Genomic DNA, 12,813 nt, shown 5'->3' on the forward strand with positions numbered 1-12,813 from the left:
CTGTGACTATAGTGTAATCCTCTGCAATATTGTGTGTTTTTTGTGTTGTTGTTTTTTTGTCTCTATTATTTATTATTTTTCCAACATTTATTATCCTCTATTGTATCATATAAACTTTATTATTACATTTGTGCCTAATTTGCTATATCAGTTAATATTGTACAAAACTGTACTAACTTATGTTTCTGGTGCTATATAGGGAAAATAGGATCTGTACGCTATATTCCAGTAAAGCGAAGTCCCCTAAACCCACATATACCCAATCGGCATCCATGTGTTGCCCTTACCCCCCTGGTTATATACTTTCACCACTTTTTTAGTTGACTTTCTATTCCAACACTATATAATATATTGACAATTCTTTGGCATTATGGCGCATATAGCGCTAGCAGTGGACGCATGCACGCGCCGGTTCGGACACGTAAAAAACGTACTGACAGTTCCTTGGCATTATAGCGCGTACAGCGCTAGCATTGGACGCATATACACAGCGGTTCGGACGCACAAAAAGCGTCAGGATGGACGCCTACCAACATTACACATGCTGCCCATAATAGCCCTAATCCAAAATGGCGCCGTCATCTTCCGGCGCATGCGCGCCATACATCACTTCCGCCCAGCACAGCGGAAGTCAGCCAGGACAATGCGGAGACGGCGTTCTCCGCTCATTTGGGCTATTTATAGTGCCCGGAGCGCCTCGCTTTCCCACTGAGGCGCTGCACTGCGTTCCAGACCCCCAACTGGTAAGCTCTTTCTCACATTTTGTCCAGACTCAATACGGAGATATGTAGCATCATTTAGGATTATAGTAATTTCATGGCAATTACTTCATTTTTAGTCCTGCCTCTTCCCTTATTTATTTGATCACCTGCATAAAAATAACACACTATACCAATGTTTAAGGCTAGTCAATACCACTGTAGAACAAGTATAATGAGCCATTCCGACCAATTTAGGTTATTTAAACATATTGGCTGATACGACACGTATTTTTAATATTTTTTTAATAACTTTTAAGATTTTTTAAAATTCTTAAATTTGTTGTAGGGAACTTTTGAGAATACTTATTTACACTATGGCTCAAATAATTTCCAATGATTATAAATTTAAAGAGACTCTGTAACAAATTGTTTATCTTTATTTCTTCTATGCTATAAGTTCCTATGCCTTTTCTAATGTGGTCTGGCTTACTGCAGCTTTTCCTAATTGCACAGTAGCTGTGTTATCTCTGTTATATGATCTAATCTTCTCTCTATAGTCGGCACAGTCAGGCTGAGGCAGTCAGACTGGAATGTGCAGGGCTGCTTGTGATTAGCTAGAAGCTGTACACACCCCCTGCAGGCTCTGTGTGACTAACACACTCTGCTTAGCTGAGCCTATTAGAAGCTGGTTAGTTTGTTTGTAAACACTGCCTAAAACTGGCAATTACAAGCCAGGTTTGCAGCAGAGAATGGCAGAAACAGCACAGAGGGGACCAGGAGCACATAATGAATAGAATGGTATGCTTTTTATTGTAAGAATTTCAGAGTACAGATTCTCTTTAAGCTACAGGCTTACATTGTAATTCGCATTTAACCCTGTATGTCCTCAACCATTATGTGTAATTGTTTCTAAGTAATACAAGCATTTGGGGTCTATATATTTATGTATGTTATTGTTTTGTATTCTTTGTAGCTTGTACTCCTGTATGATTGCCTGAGGAAGCGGGATAATCCCGTGAAACGCGTAGCACCTGGGAGTACCAATAAATTGTTGAATTTTTGACCAAAGATTGTTGGTTCTATTGGCTTTTGGTCTGTTGATAGGGGGTGAGTACGGCTCCCCCCAAGTCTTTTAAACCTAGTATTGTTTTTACTCTTTTTGGCGCCTCTGGTCCATATCCTACTCAGAATGCAGTCCACCGTTGGTGGCAAGGATTTTTCCTAATTTCTTCTACAGAGAGAGACATCTTATACCTGAGTGGGGTCAGGTCCTAATTCTCCCCACCCGCATATGGAGTGGTTGCCTAGGGGCAACCTATGTTTGTGAGTATAAATCTATTTTAATTAATTGTATCTCTCCTGCTTTGAAATACCACACCATTTGGGCTCTCGGTCTTTTGTTTTTGTCTCTGAAGTGCTTCTACACCTGAGTCTTCATGGAATCCTATCACTGAGCTCTGGCAGGAAAACCTTCAACCTCACGGCTCAAAGGGAATCTGAAGGAATACAGGGCTGCCATCACCATTCCATTGTAAACAATGCCAGTTGCACAGCTGCTATGCTGAACTACGGTTGTTCATGTACCTGTAACAGCCTTGAGGTTTATCTAGTCAGACTTCAGTCAAAAACATCTGATCTGAATGCTTGTTCAGGGTCTATGGCTAAAAAGCATTAGGGGCAGGGAATTGGCAGGACAGCCAGGCAATCCGCATTGTTTAAAAGAAAATAAATAGGTCAGCCTCCATATACATCTCACTTCAGGTTCCATTTGAGGGGAATCTGGAGAGAGAAGAATACGGAGGCTGTTTTCTTTGTTCCTATATAACAATACTAGTTGCCAGGCTTAGTTGTTTCTTAGTGACACACATCTGAAACAAGCATGCAGTCAGACCAGATGCTTTGACTCTAGGTTGACCAGTCCCTGCCTCACCAACATGCTTTTTCTGAAGTGGTGAATGCAAATTTTGATGAAGCCATAAATGTAGTGTACTAGATTTTGCAAAGGCCTTTGACACAGCTTGCCTCCAATAGCCTGGTGCAGAAGCTAAGGATAAAGGGACTAGAAGAAAATGTAGTTCGTGAAATGGGGAGTCCCACAAGGGGTAGTAATAGATCCAATCCTTTACAACTTATTAATGTTCTAGTAGATAAAGTACAGAGTAATGTGCCATCTTCGCAGATGACAAAATATTACGCAGAATTATAAACACTAACCAGGAGAATGGCATTTTACAACAGGATCACAACAGCATGGTTATATGAGCAAACAGATAGCAGATGACATTTAATGTAGAGAAATGTAACAAGTTAAACAACAGTACTGAATGCCAAGCAGCAGCTAAAACAAATAAAATTTGGGGATGCATAAAATGGGAAATTAAATCCAGAGAAACTAATCGTACTCCCTCTGTATAAATCACTTGTGAGGTCGTGTCTGGAGAATGGGATACAGAGTTTTGGGTACCACACTACAGGCACAACATTGACATACTGGCACAGGTACAAAGACTGGAGACTAAATTAATCAGAGATGGAAGATCTCACCAAGAACATGAACAAACTGGGTTTATTTTGATTGGGGAAAAAAACCCAACAGCTAAGGGGAGACCTAATTAACATGAATAAATGCATCAGACGGCAATATATACGATGCAAACTTGTACAAAGGGAAAGCTTGCAGGTGGCATGATCTGAGTAAGAAGGAGAAACGGTTTTTGCCATTTAGGAAGGGGTTCTTTAACCACTTATGGTTTCTGGACCAGAATTTCAAGTCCAGTTTAGCGCTCCTGTAGGATCCTAGACGTGAGCCTCACATCCTGCACTATTTGATGCCTTTGTGCGCTCGTACATGCCCCTATCACGTAAGCATGCTTGTTTTTTACAAGTTAATGAATGAAAGTTGAAAAAAAGCTTAAACGTTTAAAAGCTAAAAACCTTTTCTTTTTAAAGTTTATTATAGTGACAAGGTCTAATAAAATTTTTACCCTGCATTTAAGTTTTAACCCCTACCAAGCCAATTAGTCCCTTGTGTCACCTATACTCGGGTGTTAAATGGGCACTATAGCAAAAAATGGTAAAATTTTAAATATGTGCAAACATGGACAAATATTAAGTACGTTTTTTTCCCAGAGTAAAATGAGCCAGAAATAACTTTCTCCTATGTTGCTGTCACATACAGTAAGTAGGTAGTAGAAATCTGACAGAAGCGACAGGTTTTGGACTAGTCCATCTCATCATGAAGGATTCTCAGCAAGGCTGCCAAAAAACTGTAGCGACCAGGGAAGCTGGCCAGCATTATTGTTTAATTACTTTTTAGGGAATATCTTTATAAAGAATAAAAATTCTTTATAAAGATATTCCCTAAAAAGGATTTAAATAATTTAATTTTTTGGCAGATGGACAGATCAACTGCCATTCACCAAGTGCTTTTGAAAAATAAATCCCTGAGAATCCCCCATAAAGAGATTGACTAGCCCAAAACCTGTAGCTTCTGTCAGATTTCTACCACCTACTGTAAGTGACAGCAACATAGGAGTAAACTAATTTATGGCTCATTTTACTCTGGAAAAAAAAAATGCACTTATTTGTATATGTTTGCACATATTTAAAATTTTTCGCCATAGTGCCCCTTCTTACTCTGTTGACACCTGTAAATGCTGCCACCAGTCGCGATCAGATGTGATCATTAGGGCGACAGTTTGAGGACCCAGCGGTGTAAAAATACATCACTTTGCTGTTACCTAGCGATACATCTGTACAACACTGGAATTCCCAAACTGTGCGCACTACAGACTGAAGATAATGGTCCACTATATCTACATGCACAGCTATACGGTATTTTAATCGGGACAAGCCAAAAAATATGTTTTGAGGCATCTATAACTGTAGCACTTGTCTTAATAAGAAGGGTGAAAATTGAAAAATTGTATATACTCTGCATTAACACCTACTATTTCCCTGTAGGAGGACTATAAAATTAATTACCCAAAGAAAGCCCAGGTTATACTGAAGCAAAAACAATATCACTTTGATGGCACAAGTATTACACAAGTTATTGCTGCATCAATAGCGACACAGCTGAAATACCAAAATTGTCAGGAACCTTAACGGGTAAAAGCCCCGGAACCTGAAGTGGTTAAAGAAGAGTTAAAATATGGAATTCAGGTAGTAGTTATGGCAAGTTATCTGCATTTAAAGGGAACCTAAACTGAGAAGGATATGGATTTATCCTTTTAAAATAATACCAGTTGCCTGACTCTCCCGATTCTGTGTCTCTAATACTTTCGGCCACAGCCCTTGAACAAGCATGCAGATCAAGTGCTCTGACTGAAGTCAGACTGGATTAGCTGCGTGTTTGTATCAGGTCTGTGATTCAGCCACTACTTAAGCCAAAGAGATCAGCAGGACTGCCAGGCAACTGGTATTGTTTAAAAAGAAACATCCTTAGATCTCTCAGTGTAGGTTCCCTTTAAAGGAGGCTTGGGTGCTTTCCTTGCATGGAAGGGCATCCACGGCTATAATTACAAGGCAATTCCCAGCAGACTTGATCCAGGGATTTTATCTTTCACTTGGGGTCAGGAAGCAATTTACTTACGTTCCTGCTTGAACCTCTTTTCAACCAAACTGTAACTATGTGAATACTAGTAATTTTTTCAGAATTTGCAGGGAGCAAGATGGCCGACCCATGACACACAACACAGCTGTGGCCAGCAAGGGTAGAGGATAACATGCATTTGTGAAACAACGTTATTTACTCCTGTAATGCATGTTATAGACGACATAATTGAAGGAAACCGTAGTTCAGGTTTGTTTTCAGCTGTAACTCCGCCTTCCCCAAGAAGCAAAAACAATCCTTATCAGATCTCTTTACATATTTCAGGTATTTTAACAAGCTGCATGACAGAGACATGCCTGTAATTACTCTGGCGTCTATCCGGGTCACCGCTATCAGACTCCATAGCTTTCCTTGTGAAAGGTGATTTGCACAACTGTCAGCTCTACAGAAGGCCAAATAGCTGCTAATATTTTCAGATTACATGTAAAGGAAATGTGGCTGGGGGATGGTCCAATCAAATTGACTTCCTGCTGCTTTTGATTGGCCCAATTCCAAGCTGTCTACAAATCTTACAATCCAGATTTATTAGCATCTCATTAACTAGTTAGCTGTTAGTGAGTGGGAGGGATTACGCCTCTGCTGTGTACACGTGCACAGCATCACTGCAGATGTGTAGAATTCCTCCTACCTGAGGAATGCATGTGTCACTACAGTAAACCAGCCAACCAGGAGGTGTACGATGGGTGCAATAAAATGTTACTTCCTGCTTTGTGCAGACATATGAACCAGTGAGATTTCTGGGTATCTAACACCAAGCCGCGTACTGTTGCCATGGTTTCTCCAGCAAAAGTTTCCTAAAAGTTACAGGACCTGTAGACTGAAGTATAAGATAGGAGATTTAATGACATCAAAATGGCTTGTGTAGCCATACAGATTTCACAGATATCTGAACTAAACTTCAGGAGCTCTTTAAATTGACAAAGGCAACCGGCAAGTGACGAGGGGATTCCACAGCAAACACACAGTGTGGCACTTGTGAAAGGCTTCATCGCACCTTTACTAAAGCACCAACACTTGTGCAAAGGAGGAGCGAGGGTTTTTATATTATAAAGACAGCGTGTTAGATGCTGTATCCAGATCATATTATGAAACAGAGAGCAAACGACAGAGGGGCTGGTAATGTACCGATAACATGTACTGTATTTTTCAGCATATAAGACGCACTTTGAAAATGGGGAGAAAAAGTCTGTGTCTCACATGCCGAATACAAGGAGTCCCAAACTTACGAAAGCCTGCAGATACAAACCACAGACCTGCCGCAACGTTGGGGTCTCCCTGTATTGTCCCCCCCATGTCTCCCGCCTCCCCAGCGTGTCCTGCTCTGACTGTGCATATCTAGAAGGAGCGGCAGCTTGTTTCACCTAATCAGTGGCTCCAGCGGGTAACAAACCTCTCATCTCCTGTGCAGCTCCCCTAGTAACGGTTTTTGCTGATCGAGTCCTCAGCAGAAGCCGTCACTAGGGTAGCCGCGCAGGAGATGAGAAGTCTGTGTTCCCCGCTGGAGCCACTGATTAGGTGAGACAAGCTGCCGCTTAATCTAGATATACACAGAGCAGGACACATACAGGGGGAGTGGGAGCCACGGAGGGATCGCAAGACACACTAGAGAAAGAGGGGGGGCACACTGGAGATAGAAGGGGACACACAATGGGGGGCAGAGGGGGACTCAATCGGGGGAGAACACGTACAAGATGCTCCTGGATCATGATCGCACCAGGTTTAGTATATGTTTTTTTCCCTAGACCTAGGTGCATCTCATATTCTGGAGTGTCTTATACACCGAAAAATACAGTATTTTGCTGGTATAATCTCTATGAAAACTTGTTTCTAGATATCTTTCTGTTCTATGTAATTTTTGCATAGTCTTATAAACCTAAATAACGGAATCGGGAGAATTAATACTTTGCTAAGCTCCCTATATATAAGTTATTGGATACAACAACCCTCCAAATCAAGTGTAAGTGATATGCCTGACAGTAACTGTGGTTCACCTCCAAAAGCAGATGTAGAATCGGGAGGGACAAAAGCACCAGTGAAACTGACACTGAGAAATATATTCTCAGTGTCTGTTGGGAATAGAAAAGCAAGAAGTTTTGAATCAGGATGATACGATTTATTGGCTAACTTAAGAAAACCAAGAGTAAGCTTTCGGCTATTGTGCCTTCATAAATCCTGTATATCGGAGGTGCCCACACTTTTTCGGCTTGTGAACTACTTTAAAAATTTAGCAAGTCAAAATGATCTACCCATATACAATTTTAGTAGCATAATTGTATATGTTACGGCCAGAACCCGAAGTTTGGCCACTTCGGGTTCTGGCCGGTCAAAGTGCGAAGTGGCCGCTGCGCTGCGGCCAATGTGCGAAATGAAAGGATTCCTGTAAGATTTATGTATTTTCTGGCCGTCTCGCTGCGGCCAATTGTATCAACAGTTAATTTAATGAAATTAAGCCGGCGGCAATTTAGCAGATGAAGCCACCGGCTTCCGTTCTGCCTCCTCTCCTCCCCCCCTGCCTCTCTCCTCCAGAACACCGGGCAGCCCTGAGAGTCGTTCGTTGCTCCAGGGAAGCAGAGCGGGGAGGCTGCAGACAGATTCTGCCAGCACCCGCTCTGCAAGAACAGCAGGATTCCCTGCCGCGACGAATAACTTGGGTGGGGGGGGTTTAGGGGGTGGATTGGACACGCATGTCCCCCCGGCTGCCCAGTATTGTATAGGAGAGAGAGGCAGGGGGAATAGAGAGAGAGCCGGCGGTTTCATCAGCTACATTGCCACCGGCTTAATTTCATTAATTTAACTGTTGATACAATTGGCCGCAGCAAAACGGCCGGAAAATACATCTTACAGGAATCATTTCATTTCGCACATTGGCCGCAGCGCAGCGGCCACTTCGCACATTGGCCAGCCAGAACGCGAAGTGGCCAAACTTCGGGTTCTGGCCGTAACATATATACATAATGGAAAATGTAGTGCGGTCGGGATCTACCATGAAGTCCTTCACGATCTACTGGTAGATTGCGATCTACCTAACGGGCAACCCTGCTGTATATCATACACAGGATACAAGTCTGATGAAGGCAAAAATACCCTAAAAAAGTTAGCCAATAATTGGCATCATCCTGATTCAAAACTTCCTGCTTTTACTGATGGCTAACATGGTACAATGCTGTACTGCTCAGAATATAAAAGCTTTTCAAAAAGGGGGAGGGGCTTGTCTGATGCAAAAAAAAAATCAATGTTTTAAGCAAAAGCCAATACACACAGCTTGCATGTGCGGTTTGACAAGCTGCATGCTTTCTTTTAGCAGTAATGGAAGCTCTCATGTTGTTGGTGTTTATGGTGTGAATTGCACAACACAAACAATTCTAGAAGATGTCCCATCTTCCGTGGCTCACCTACAGAACTGAAATTGAACATGGGTGGCAATTCTCTTCCGCTGGGTAGGCGTGTGTTGGGGTCACGGAGTTCGTCAAAGAAGGAGTGTGCACAGGCCTGTAGCGGGGAGAGGCGGGTGTCTGGCGTGTACTCCAAAAGCCGGCTGCACAACGTGATGGCTTCCGGAGACGTACGGGGCTTAAAGACCTGCAAAGGAAAAGCAAATTAGCAAAATTCACCTTAGTGAGAAATTACAGCGTATTTTAGTATTTAAAGGCACTTATTGCACAATGAATTGCCAATACTGCCATATTCTCAGTGTCTGTACTAATGATGTAGATTTGGCACAGTGGATAGCACTCTCCTATTGCAGCATTTAGTCCTGGTTTTAAATCCCAGCCAGGGCTCTAGCTGCTCGGAGTTTGTATGTTCTCCCTGTGTCTGTGTGGGTTTCCTTCGGGCACTCCGGTTTCCTCCGACAAACATACAAATAAGTTAATAGGTTCCCTCTAAACTGGCCCTAGACTATGATTAACATGAGACTATAGTAGTGATTAGATAGTGAGCCCCCTCTGCGGGCCAATCAAGACTATATAACACATTGTAAAGTGCTGCGGAACATGTTGGCACTATGTAGATATTAAATAATAATAAAGAATTGAGATGAAGGGACTAAGTGTCTCCCCCATGACAGCCCTGCAGAACTACTGATGTAGCAGCACTGTTGCAAAACATTTGGACTTGTACAGAAAACAGACACACATCTATAGATTTGTTAATTACTGATCTGGTCTCATAAGTTCTTTACATTCCCGCAGTGCCATGCAGGAGGCAGCTCGGACCTGGAAATAGGGCAGTGGTTTCAGGCTTCTATACACAGTGACAACACTGGACCGACTGAAACAGCTAAGCTCTAGCTCATGAGGACCATCCACTATACTAAAGGAAAGGCTGGCAAGGCTGTAGCAAAGTGGGCAGCAGTTAATTACTGGTGTCAGCCCATTATGGCACCTCAATCCACAGATCAGTACATTATAAGTAGACACTCAGAAAAATCCAAACCAGCAAGGGAGAAAACCCAGTATAGCAAATTTGAAGGACAACTGTAGTGAGAAAACTATGGAGGATGCCATATTTATTTCCTTTTAAAAATACCAGTTGCCTGGCAGCCCTGCTGATCTATTTGGCTGCAGTAGTGTCTGAATCACACCAGAAACAAGCATGCAACCAAATTTTATCAGTTATTATGGTTGAAAAAAGACATACGTCCATCGAGTTAAACCAGATCTGACAATGTCAGAAACACCTGATCTGCTGCATGCTTGTTCAGGTTCTATGGCGGAAAGTATTAGAGGCCGAGGATCAGTAGGACAGCCAGGCAACTGGTATTGCTTAAATGGAAATAAATATGGTAGCTTCCAAATCCCTCCAGCTTAAGCTGTCCTTTAAAAAGGAACTCCAGTGAAAATAATGTAATAAAAAAGTGCTTCATTTTTACAATAATTATGTATAATTGATTTAGTCAGTGTTTGCCCATTGTAAAATCTTTTAAATCCCTGATTTACATTCTGACATTTAACACATGGGGACATTTTTACTGCTGACAGGTGACGTAGCTGCTGCTTGCTGTTTTGGCAGTTGGAAAAAGCTGTAAATAGCTATTTCCCACAATGCAAGGTTCGCAGACAGGAAACTACCAGGACCATGGTCCTCAGAGTTCTTGTGGGAGGGGTTTCACCACAATATCAGCCATACAGTTTCCCCTGATGATCCGTTTGTGAAAAGGAATAGATTTCTGATGTAAAAGGGGGTATCAGCTACTGATTGGGAGGAAGTTCAATTCTTGGTCACGGTTTCTCTTTAATAAAGGAACAGAACCAACAGAAAAAGGTCAACAAACTTTCAGGCCCAAGAGGGCATATGGAGCATTTTAGCGGAAGGGGTTGGGACACAGTAGGAGGCAGTGGCTAAACTAAAGGTCCATACCCACGGTAAGATTTCATCTGTCAAAATGAAAGATTAACAATCAACAACCAACCTCATAAGATATATATTTTTAAGAAAAGTGTTAAACAACTGTACAGAGAGACAGGATGTACAATGATGCTTGCGCATTTTGAAGGACCATCATGACGAATCAATCGGATCATTCCATTCAAAGTCCTCCACGTGAACAGATCTTTACACAATCTTTTCGCTAAAGTCTATGGAGCTTACCCCTGCATTCTTCTTCATTTAAAGGGAACCTGAAGCGAGTAAGATTATTTAAAATAAACACATGATGTAGCTGCAAATGAATATTACATACTAACCTCACTGTCAGTTCCTCTCAGAAGCTCACCATTTTCTTCTTACAGTGATCACTTCCAGTTCTGACAATATTTTGTTAGTTCTATATCAACAGCTGTCAGTTACAACTGAATGTGCAAGGTAATGTCCATACTTCCCTATAGCTGAAGTGGGGATGTTACAGTTTAACAGTGTGCAGACCAGGTAGCGGTTATGGGGTAATGGCAATTTTCAAAATGGAGGATGGAGAATGCCATTGATCACAGTGGACAAATGGGATGTAGGAGAGGAGAAAGGGATTGAGTAGTAGACTACACAGGAGGTAAGTATGACCTGTGTATAGTTATATTGACTTTTTATTTTCAGTTCAGGTTCTCTTTAACGATCCGATTGTTGGGATCTATTGCTGTTGTATACATCCCATCGGCAAAGAACTTTAGTATAAAGATCTTGTGGACTCTGTTCATCAGCAGTTTCCAGTGATTCAGTCTTGCAGTGGGTACTTAACCACTTCAGGACAATAGGCTTACACCTGCCTCCCCCCCACGACTGTCATAGGCATCAGCCTATGACAGTCGATCGCTCCTGAGCCTCCAGAGGGGACAGCCGAGTGACACAGCTATCCCCAGTACAGCGCTGCCGTAGATTGCAGCGCTGTACGATCTAAATAGACAGCGGTTTCGCTGTCTAACAGTCTCCTAGCAGTGAACGCTGCTGGGAGACTGACAACGGAGCGGAGCTCAGTCATTCAAGCAGGGATGCGCGCACAATCCCCTGCAATCTCCGCCCGCAGAACTTGGTTGGCAAGTAGTTTAAAATCTATCTTTACTTACCTGGGGCTTCTTCCAGCCGCTAGAAGTCTGTGTCCCACGGCGCAGCTCCCAACCTCTCCTGTAAGGATAGCAAACCCCCCTGATGCTGCCGGCGCAGTACGCTCCTGATGACGTTGGCGAATCTTAGAGGCTGCCAGCAGGACCCTGGAGAAAACCAGAGCTGCGGAGAGGGGCACACGTAGCTTCTAGGGGCTGGAAGAAGGCCCAGATAAGTAAATATAGATTTTATTGCTCACCTTGCGTATCCTTTAAGACTGGAGGGCACAGTTCTCCCATTATGTAAGGGATTTTTTGTGGCTTTAAAAGAAAAAGTGAATTTATAGAAAGGAGCGCTGAACCATTCCTGAAGGAACCTTAGTAGGATTCCCTATATAGCACAATATAGGCCAAGGACATGAGCGTCCCGCTCTCCAATAATATGGCCTGGATTCTCTCTCCCTGCAAGAGCTGTGTATGTGCTCTGTGCCTTGCTGAAGGACCAGTCTGGCAGCAGTGAAGTACACCTTGGTCTATAGCAGAGTCAGCCATTTTGACCTGGTTGACAAGTTTATGTGGTACTTACCTAGCATGGTAGGCTGCACCCAATCACCTGACCTTTCAAGAACGCAGACTGGGCAGCTTAGTCAGCAGCAGGCATGAGGGCGACTTGGCTTGTGTGAATCTTGTCTGATCTCTCCTCTAGGCAATTAACTTGCTCATAACTTAAAAATCTGGTTCAGTGCAATAGCGATCGTGTGTGAATATTTTTACAGCACGCAGTTCTTATGAAGTCTGACTATAATTATACAGTATGTAGTGGAGTGTATTATGGGCCTCACCAGAAATAAAGAGTTTATTGGCAGGAAGTGAGAGAGTACGCTCTTCCCAGTAGTTTTCTGAACTATGCTGACAAGTGATGCAGTTGCAATCTGATTGTTCTAAAATAGATCTGGCCTTTTCTTATTTATATCCACTATAAAGATAAGGTCATTGAAATGATAATTTTTCCATAATTCGTTTAAAA

General features: G+C 42.5%; 1 protein-coding gene across 4 annotated transcripts in view; it reads right to left on the bottom strand.

Moving 5' to 3' along the window:
* GSK3A (glycogen synthase kinase 3 alpha) overlaps positions 1–12,813 on the bottom strand; it is a 69,804-nt gene that overhangs the window by 18,673 nt on the left and 38,318 nt on the right. For 2 of the 4 annotated variants that reach the window (XM_068241493.1, XM_068241492.1), the window contains exon 9: positions 8,713–8,895. In XM_068241493.1, the coding sequence (XP_068097594.1) occupies positions 8,713–8,895 (183 nt within the window). Of the gene's footprint in view, positions 1–5,944; positions 6,134–8,708; positions 8,896–12,813 lie in introns of all 4 variants that reach the window. The other 2 variants (XR_011022199.1, XM_068241491.1) reach the window with 2 other exon arrangements.

This window comes from Hyperolius riggenbachi, chromosome 6 (assembly GCF_040937935.1).
Source record: "Hyperolius riggenbachi isolate aHypRig1 chromosome 6, aHypRig1.pri, whole genome shotgun sequence".
Taxonomy (NCBI): Eukaryota; Metazoa; Chordata; class Amphibia; order Anura; family Hyperoliidae; genus Hyperolius; species Hyperolius riggenbachi.